Below are 10,863 nucleotides of genomic sequence, written 5' to 3'. Positions count from 1 at the left end.
CTAAAATTGTGTCTTCCAATTTAAAATTCTAAACTTTGACAAGTACGAATTATTAATCTACTGTTATCTCTTTCGATATTTGTAGTATTTATTGTTGTTATTATACAGGTTTCAAATAAATCATGAAAAAAAAAACAGCATTTTATTCAGAACCACTCTTATTATTATGAGATTTTCTAAAAATAAATTAGTCTTCTAAATTAACAAAATATTTAATATTATTAACAATAATAACATTATCTTAATAATAACAGATATGGTGTTCTATTAATAGGTATTAAACTTAATCATAAAGTTCAAATTTAGGCCTCTTCCATGCCGTCAGATCCACAACGGGTATATTATCATAATCATCACAACTGTACTTAGGATTGTAAACAGATTCTGCTTCAAATGCCTTTCTTTGAATATATTTTACACCTTCCGTATTGTCGCAAATTAGACGCGCCATTGATGCCTTTTTAATTTCTTTTAGTTGATCTGTAAAGATAATAAAAATGATAATTTTTAGGTTCTTGATGAAACAGTATTAACAATGACACTCTTTTATAACACAGGTCCCAAATTAGTTCCTTGCGTCACCCCCCATCACAATTTCAATTGTTTCGTCATTATTTTATTAAATAGGTACGTAGAAAAACAACAATATGACATTTACCTGGTGTAAAAGAATGCGGCATTTCACTGTTATCATAAAAATATCGATCTCCGATACGAGTTCTGTAGAACTGCTCAGCAACAATGCATTGAAACGTATAACCTAAAACGGAACCTTGTACGTCCTTTTCCATTGCACCTCCAACGAATAAATCTATATCGTCAACGCATTCATACAATTGAGCAAGTGCGTTTATTCTCTGGAAATATTTAAATAAAATTTAATTTGTTATTGATAAATACGATGTATGGAACAAAATATTATTTATGTTACTTACATCTTGAGATATTTCGCCAATTAAATCTTGGAATGTCGTCGCTCTTTTTAGTCCACATGTTTCCCTATAACATTTCTTTTAGTTAAGTTAAAATGTATATATTTACTATTTTATCTCCAATATAATATGCTTACCTATAGTCATTATAAGAAGCGATCCCATGATCTCTGCCTCTCTGTATATCCATAGAAATAAGGTCTAACCCCCATTTGTTGTGCGATTTAAAGAGTAAGTTCGTCAATTCTCCAGTAACATATGGATCAGATTCTGCTGCTCTATGTGTTACTAAACCTCGTACAATATCATCAAACGAATCTTTGGAAGCTTCTACAAGACTTGGGTTGAAAAAGTAGTCACTTATCCTGTGAAAATTGTTCCAAATTTGTTTATATTGGTCATAGATCTTATAGACCTGCTTGATAATGCTTCTTTCCTATAACTTTTTTATAATTATTATTATTTACTTTTTAAACTTCAGATCTATTAAATACTCACTTATACAAATACGCTGCTTGGTATGACGCGGGACAAGCCATAAAGGAATCTGGTATCATTGTGTGAAGGAATCTAAATGCGCCAGCTCCAAAGCCGTTGATGATTCCAGGGTTGACATCTTCATTGTAGTCTCGGCTGTAGAGAGATGATGGTGCAATGCGGTAGTATCTTAGATAATTCTCGCCTAGAAATCATATTTGCGTTTAATTAATTACACTTCTATAGGTAACTTACTTTTGTTAACGAACAAGAAGCGACGATAATGTAAAATATTGCTAGAAAATATTAAAAATACATAATCATACTCTACATCATTAAATTAAAAATTTTTCAATAGCATCTTACCTTCATCAAGCAAATTTGTCTTTATTATCATTTCACGTTTATCTTTGAAACCGACTAACTAAATTCTTACCAAAGTTACATGGCAGCCATTCCTGGTATGTTATATGTTGTATTTCGGCAATAACAACCCTCCTAGCCTCTTGGTAAATTTTCTCATCCGACCACAGTGGGTTCAATGTGCCCAGTATATCAGCGACACGGTTGTGCTCTCTTAACAGTAATGTGTGTAAAACTGCTAAGGTTGGCGTTTGGTTGATTCTGTCGTCACCTGAAAAATAGTGCTTTTAAGTAGTCGAAATGTGAAACTTTCGTTGTGTGTATTTGGTTTAAGTTAGAACACCCTCTTATGAATTGTTTAATATAGTCAGAGAATTTGCAAAAATTACCCACATAATATCTTTGAGTGCATGAATATTATTTTAAACGTGTCTTGTATTCGTATTTGTTACTTATCCATGTTGCTTACCTGCTAAATAACAAGGTTCGGACATGTTTCTCAAGTCACAAGTACCAGCTTTATCATCAACTGATGGCAGGAATCCCTTCTTACATGAGTTCCTTGTCTCCTCTTTGAGTCTTCCACCACATTTCGTTCGTAGTTTTGACGCTAGCTTATTATCTGATCCGTATATTACTGACCCGTCTAGGTAACTAGTCACTGTATTCATCTATATTGATTTAGAGTCAGGTTTTATGGTTAGTTGTCGTAACTTGTTTATTAATGAATATACAGAGTTGTATTTACAGTCGCATACAGATGTGAATTTAATTTCTTGTGCAATATTAATGTAGCAATAAAATGACATTAGTAAATCTACTAAATAAATCTACTTATAATATTTAACCAAGTTACCACTCTATTACTATATACCACTAACCACTATTCTATTAGGAGTATTTTAATTTAAGTCAAAACCCTACTAATGTACAAAATTATTATATTATGATCAACGTTCATAAACGTTAAATGCAGCAAAACTACCATTTTACCAAACATTGTTACCTGCTCAGCATGACCCAAGCTGCAGTCATCTCTCGGGGCAGTAACGCTCCTCACAAAGTTCAAGCACTTAATACCATAGTACTGGTAGAAGGGATCATCATCTGGCACACATATGGGTATGCACTTCTCGTTTAGCAAATCTTGAGGCAGAACATCTTGGCCGTTGCCGAGGCAGCACTGGATTCCACCTTCGTCTAACAATGTGTATGTAAATTCGATAAGATCGAGAAAAATCTAATTTCAACACACGACTTTCTTAATACATAGATACTATCAGATGTGTTTAAAGGGAATTTAGTCAAAGCAATAACCTTAATAAATTGCACCAACTTGGTATATTTGAATTACAACTTGTCCAATAACTTGTTAGCAATCATAAGTTGAAAGTATTTATTTCAGCTCACCTTTTCAGATTACACTTATTGCAGATGATGACTTCGTTAACTAGACGATTGATTGATGATTTGTATTTCTAGAACATTTTCTACGTGTTGTACCATTATCTTTTTCTAATTTACTTTACCTGTTACATCCATGACCTTAGACATCAGGTCATGCGTGATGAACTGTCCCCACTGCATGTTGAGGTACGTGAACACATGGCTGGCTATCGGACGGTCGTTGAACAGCCTGGTTGAAAGAACTCGAGGGTTGGGTAACGGCCGACCGCTCTTAGCTACTGGCATTGCGTAGATTCCTAGATAAATCTGACCTTTGTATAAATTGGTATGACTATACGAGGACATCGTAAGCTAGGGAAATTAATATTCACATTTAATTCTCTTTCCAACATTAATCTGATGTTGTTAGATACAGATGCTGCAGAAGATGAAACGCAGTGGCATATTTTACAGAAATGCCTAATTGAAATATGATCGATGAATCGTTTGCTCCTTGCACTATATAATATTACTGTATGGATCGTTTAGCAAAGCACTATTTTCCTAATGAATCACACAAAAGAGGCGTGTTAGCATCAAATATACCATAAACTATAGACCTTAAACATTACCATCAGCATATCTCGGAGTGGCTATACGCGTGAACGGCGCACCTCGTCGGCCCCAGTACGGATGCTGCTTATTGTTGCAAGTGCCATCAATGCTACGGTACTTATCATTGCAGCAGACAGGGCTAAACGGCTTGCAGAATGTTTCTTTGGGACGAATGACGTGATGCTCCAAGTAAGAGAGAAATGTGTTCGGAGTTACGTTGGAGCTAAAAATAAATATTTTAATAATATGACGTAATATTCATACAGAATGTTCTGGAATTTGAATATTAAAATTTGAATTGGTATTTGCATCAGGAAAATAATTTTAAGTCATTTAACCACCTCGCTGATTAAAAGTTTTTTTTTTAATATAATAAAAATTTACCCCGAACACATCTTCATTTGCAACAACTTCGTCGCTTTTATCAATTCGTTTGAAGTCTCAGATGCCTTCTTCATATCATGTGGCAGTTCTGTGTAGAAGAAATGCAGTAGCGATGGAGAATACGACTCTAACGTGATACCATTCTTGACTAGTTGGTTTCCCCGCTTTGCAGCTGTCTTTGCCAAATCCCGACCGCATCGTAGACACTCGGAAACCAGGTCTGAGGTGATGGGGCCTTCGTTTTCTGAAGGATTATAAATGAGAGCATAGAAAAGTTTATGGATTGACCTTCAACTTCGGTCGTGTGTCTATTTCAATGAAGTACACCACAGAAGACGACAGAAAGTGTTATATTTTATTGTAACTTGGTAAACTCGTAGGTTCGCTCATTAATAAAAAAAATCTCTAAAGATTATTTTATGTATGTATGTGTGTCATAGACAACCATAATTTATAGTCAACATTCAAATTTAAACGGATATTTTCTGTGTGTCTGAAGTCTGAACTCTTTGCCCAATATTCTTTGCGACTCTAACTATTAAAATTAAGGAATAAGGTACATTATTCCAGTTCTCAATGTAACCACCTACCTTCAGAACTAGAAGTGAACAGTTCCTTCAGTTTCAAAGTAGTGCTTGCCAGCAAGGGACACACTTCACACACATCTGCAAACACGTCGTCAAGCAAACCCTCCAAACCACAGTTTATACAACCACTGACACTGGCACAGAAGAAAAGAAAACCAATCGTGCAATTAAAAAATAAAAATGTTCGAATCGATTTCATTTTTGCACAGATAATAAAAAAACGTATCCAGAATACAATTTTACATGACAATATTTTTACGAATTTTCTTTACGAAGAAATACAAAATTATTTTGTTTGTTTTCTTTTATTGATATTGGAAATAAAAGCTGTTGATAATATGCGACTGTGTTATGGTATGAAAATATTTGTTGTGTTCAAAAGCAATGGAGTTGCATCTTATCGAGTCACGTATTCCTATTGCGATAATTACTTGAAATTTACATGTCCATGGCATCACCTGTTCTTTCCCAATCCTTTATCTTTGATTATTTATCTGATTCAGTGTTTCACACAATACAATTATATTGTTTACATAATAATTTAATAATCATAATCTTCTTTAATATATATAAATCTCGTGTCACAATGTTTGTCCTCAATGGACTCCTAAACCACTTAACCGATTATAATAAAATTTGCACACCATGCGCAGTTCGATCCAACTTGAGAGATAGGATAGTTTAAATCTCAAATCGTTTTAGAGAAAGCGGGCGAAGCCGCGGGCGGTAAGCTAGTAGATCATAATATTTAATGTCATCTTTAAGGAGATAGGTATGATGGGTTTTGGGCAGGAAAAAGCAAAGATTGTTAAATAAACTTAAGATTCTTTATTAGACGATGCGCGTAGTACGAAGGGTAAAGACGGAAGAGAGAAATTATAAGATGACACATAGGTATTTGACATACACATTTGTTTATACAAACTCTTTTCACCAACACTGGCCCTTAAACAAATGTGTAGGTACATAATTATTGTACAACATTAAACAAGTTTAGTTTTTACAATTTAAGAATTTAACAAATTTATTGTAAACCTAAACACGTTACAAACTTATAATGCTTTTCTTTAGTAAGTGGTTTTGTTAAAATATCGGCAGTCATTTCAGAAGTACACAAATAATTCAAATTAACAATATTATCTTTTACAACTTCTCTTATAAAATGATGCCGCACATCTATATGTTTCGTACGAGCATGATACATAGGATTCTTACACAATTTTTGTGCTGATTGGTTATCATTAAAAATCGTAACAGAACAATGCCTACCTAACAATTCATACAACAGAGTTCTTATGAATAACGCTTCTTTACAAGAATCTGATAGAGCCATATATTCTGCTTCTGTGCTAGAAAGAGCGACTGTTCGCTGTTTTCTACTTTCCCACGATACAGAACAGTTCCCAATTTGAAACACAAACCCAGTGTACGACCTACGATCGACCTCACACGAAGCCCAGTCAGCATCAATATACCCATTGATGTCTAGACCACTTCTACTAAAAACAAGTTTGTAGTTTACAGTACCCTTTAAATACCGTAGTACGCGTTTCGCGACCTTCCAATGACGCTGATCATAACAATCATTATACTGGCTCAGCATGCTTACCGCGTGCGCGATGTCTGGCCTGGAGCTAACTGAAATATAATTTAAACAACCAATTAAATTTCTATATTCCAAATTCTCCTCCTTTTTATCAGCCTTTACAAGTTTCAATCCCGATTCCATTGGAGTTTGAGCTGGCTTACAGTCAGTCATATGAAAACGGTCTAAAACATTCTTTATGTAACTAGACTGATCAAGATAGATATTATCTTGGTTTCTTGTGATGCGCATACCAAGTATATGGCTGGCTGGCCCTAAATCCTTCATTTCGAATTCTTGCATGAGTTTCTTCTTTATTTCAACTTTCATTTGTGAATTTCTGGTTGAAAATAATAATATATCGTCCACATACAACCCAATGATGACTAATTCTTCACCATTTGATTTAAAATACACGCAGGGCTCTGAGGACAGTCTTCTGAAACAAAGTTTTGTAACCAACACATGGTTTATCTTTTCATACCAAGACTTCGAAGCTTGCTTTAGGCCATAAATTGCTTTATGCAATTTATATACTTTATGCTCACAGCCTTTTACTTTATACCAATCTGGCTTTATACTGCTTTAGATTTCCATCAAGATCTTTCTTTTTCTTAAAAAACCACTTGCACTTAATCGGTTTTTGATCTTTAGGTGGATCAGTTAATGTCCAACATTTATTTTTAATAAATGATTGATACTCATCAGCCATTGCTTTCTTCCAGTGAACAGCTTCAGCCCCTCCTAGAGCTTCTTGAACTGTCTCTGGTTCATCTCCAATGCAGGTCAGCATTGCAGTACACGCACTGTCATATTCCGATGTATCCATCGCATCTTCAAGTGTCGATTCACCTGGAATGTAAGTGACATCGGAAGGATCAACAGAACTACTGCTGTCAGAGTCATCTAACTCAAAAATACACTGTCTTCTGGGATTAGTTACAATCTCATTTTCTTCCCCTTTTTCTGGTGATAGTGAATTTTCAGACTGTGCCACTTCAACATGAGAATCATTTGAGTTTAAATTCTCAGTCTGTAAATTATTTATCATCATGAAAAAATCACCATTTTCACATTTTTCAGTGTTTTTTGTATAGAATTTGTTTTCAAAGAAAGCAACATCCCTTGATTTAATAATTTTGCTGAGATTCTCTGGATCAATCAATCTATAACCCTTACTATTTTCACAATATCCTACAAAAATGTAAGGTTTACATTTTGAATCTAATTTCTTACGATTCTGTGTCAAGGCATAAACCACACAACCAAATATACGTAAATGGCTAAGATTCACCTTCTCATTAGTCCATTTTTCCTCTGGCGTGCTACCGTAGACTGCTTTTGTAGGGGACCGGTTCTTCAAATAAACAGCGGTATTGACCGCTTCTGCCCAGAACTGCCCATCTAAGCCTGCGTCTCGTAACATGCTACGAGCCTTCTCGACGATTGTCCTGTTGGCCCGCTCAGCAACACCGTTCTGCTGAGGCGAGTGCGGTATGGTAGTCTGGTGAATGATGCCGTTATCCTTCAAATATTCCTGGAATATAGGATTGACATATTCGCCTCCATTATCCGTCCTCAACAATTTTATTTTTCTATTGGTTTGGTTCTCCACCATTGCCTTGAAATGTTTGAAGTTATCGAAAACTTCACTCTTATTTTTCAGAAAATAAATCCATGTTTTCCTACTACAATCATCAATAAACGTGAGGAAGTAACTAGCACCACCGAAAGATTTCACTGGCATAGGCCCGCATAAATCACTGTGTACAACACCTAACAGTTCATTTGACCTACTTTGTGCCTTCTTAGGAAAAGGTAATTTGCTAAGCTTCCCCTTAACACAAGTTTCACATTGACTGAACTGTGATTTATCATAAGTAATACCACTAGCCATACCTTTCATTAACAAATGCATACTCCTCATATTGAGATGTCCTAGTCTCCTGTGCCATGTCTCCTGCGTAACAGAGTTAGCAGCCGCCTGGAAACTCAGCTCAGTTTCTTTCTTACAGCTCTCAGATGCTTTCTTCTGCACTAAATCTTGAGCTTCTGTATTTACCTTGGTAGTCGCAGATTCTACACTATTCCCTGAAAACATAGAACAGCCACCACATCCTACCACACACAGATCACGCTCTCTAACAGATTCTGCAGTTTCTAATTGATAAACACCATTTTTATGTACAGCTGTAGCTGCTAGCTTTTTACCATAGAATATATTACAACATTTTTCATTAAAAATAACTCTAAAACCCTTCCTAGTTAACGCACTGACTGACAACAAGTTTGTAGCTAAGTTCGGTACATGATAAACTTCACTGATTGTTTTGATGCCTAATTTCAAATTTACTTTTACATCACCACGACCAGCAGTAAATAGTTTTTCACCATTAGCCACCTTGACTTCAGACACATAACCAGGAACAAAGTTATTTAGTATATTCCTGTCATGACACATATGACTACTCGCACCAGAGTCTATTAACCATATATCATTCTGCACACAAGCTGATAATGCTGTCAATAGTAACTGGTTTGTTGAGCTCTCCGCCTTAACTGGTTTCACAGATTTACAGTTCCTCGAGAAGTGACCAAGCTTCTTGCACTTAAAGCATTTGATTTTCTTACGTGCCGCCACCAACGCTGTTGAACTCGTGTCACCTTTTTCATCACGTCGATGCTTCTCCTGCATGAGCTTCGCTTTGACCACTTCACTCGACAACTTGATATTAGAATTTTCAAGTGCCATTATGAGTGGATCAAAGTCTTGAGACAAGCCACTCAGTAAGAGAACTGCAACGAAATCGTCTTCCAGAGGTGAACCAATATCGTTCAGCTGTTGACTTAGGTCGCTAATCTTCGCAACGTAAGCTTCCATGCTTTCACATTCGCATAATTTTGTTGCAAACAAAAGACGAAGCAAACTCAGTCTCCTTGACAACCCCTTGTCTTCGTACGCCTTTTGCAAATTAATCCATGCATCCCGCGCCGTCTCTGCGTTCCTTACATGCGTAAAAACCGAGGGCTTTACTGACAAACAGATGTTAGCAAGAGCTTTCTGAGATCTCTTCATATGAGCCGCATCTTTGACATCTTCAGTTTTATCTTCCGAAACGACGTCCCATAAGTCCTCGTGAATGAGTAGCATTTTCAGTTGGAACTTCCAATTACTGTAGTTTTCTATGCCGCTCAACTTCTCCACAGGAGTTAAAGTCGAAATCGATGTCGATGTCGCCATTTTTACATGTATGGACGGGCGTTTTAGTTTATTTATAAAATTACTTTTATTCTGCCAAAACTCAAAAATAATTATATACAGAGCAAAGATAACGTCCTGGGCCCATAACCTGATGGGTTTTGGGCAGGAAAAAGCAAAGATTGTTAAATAAACTTAAGATTCTTTATTAGACGATGCGCGTAGTACGAAGGGTAAAGACGGAAGAGAGAAATTATAAGATGACACATAGGTATTTGACATACACATTTGTTTATACAAACTCTTTTCACCAACAAGGTATTCAAAAAAAATAACATTTTCGATATCATATTTTTTAAATAAGGTAAGTAATTTAGCATAGTTATAACTATGGTACTTAACAAGTGATAACTGCGTTAAAAACAACCGACTTCAAACTTGCACTTGCAACATTTACAAATACAGACAAAAATGCTCATAAAATAAAAACTACTGGGCCTATCGGAATAAAATTTTTATGGGACCAATTCGACACCATCCCGCATCGAACAAAAAAAGAATCACGTAAATCGGTTCAGAAACCTCGGAGTAATCGGTGTACATACATAAAAAAAACATACCGGCCGAATTTATAACCTCCTCCTTTTTTTGAAGTCGGTTAAAAATAAAGAAAATAAAAAGCAATTAGTTAACAAAATAACATTTTATTTCAAGAAAAACAATGGCACTTGATCGATGACAATTTATTCTGTTGTGATGTAAGATGCAAGTAAACTAAAACTAAATAAAAGAGAGCACTACCATAAAATTATGCCAATAGGTATTTTTTTGTTCTTTATGTAATGTTGATCGTGGACATAAAATGGACGGTAAATAATACAGGGTGTCCCACTGTTGGTATACCTACTTAGCTCAAAGGAGGTTATAGTTTTGCATACGCTGAGTACGTAAAAAATACTTATAAAATTCCAGACGCATTTTTTTTTCAAATAGATGAATTCTTAAAACTATGTGTACACCCAAAACAAGCAACCCGCCCAACTTTTCCACCAGCACGTGAGCTATCGTTTATGTTTTCATAGACAATATGCTCGGCGCTCGCATTAGAGAAGCGGTATATGTCGGCTGCGCGAAGCTAGGGATGAAAACATGGATTTTCAGAAAAAATTTAGCAAAAAATTTTTGACGTAATTTTGTTTTTTAAGTATTTTTTACGAGATCAGGGTATGCAAAACTACAAGTCCCTTCGCGCTTAGTACCTATACCAACAGTGGGACACCCTGTATATGTAAAGGCACTTTTATTATATACGCTTTTTTAACACGTTTTTATTAT

At 35.5% G+C, this 10,863-nt stretch overlaps 1 protein-coding gene across 1 annotated transcript; it reads right to left on the bottom strand.

The window, feature by feature from the left end:
- Positions 1-101: 101 nt before the first annotated feature.
- On the bottom strand, positions 102-4,950 carry LOC123694915 (peroxidase-like). The gene is made up of 12 exons (XM_045640539.1): positions 4,748-4,950; positions 4,158-4,401; positions 3,791-3,996; positions 3,302-3,475; positions 2,779-2,972; positions 2,242-2,443; positions 1,846-2,043; positions 1,431-1,614; positions 1,070-1,297; positions 936-999; positions 659-857; positions 102-480 (listed from the first exon to the last, which is right to left on the bottom strand). Exons 1-12 carry the CDS (start codon positions 4,941-4,943, stop codon positions 284-286), a joined length of 2,286 nt encoding a protein of 761 aa, XP_045496495.1. The 5' UTR covers positions 4,944-4,950; the 3' UTR covers positions 102-283.
- Positions 4,951-10,863: the final 5,913 nt, after the last annotated feature.

Source organism: Colias croceus, chromosome 10 (genome assembly GCF_905220415.1).
Source record: "Colias croceus chromosome 10, ilColCroc2.1".
NCBI lineage: Eukaryota > Metazoa > Arthropoda > Insecta > Lepidoptera > Pieridae > Colias > Colias croceus.
Note: the sequence above shows the minus strand (reverse complement) of the source record. Positions and strands in the feature narration are given on the sequence as shown.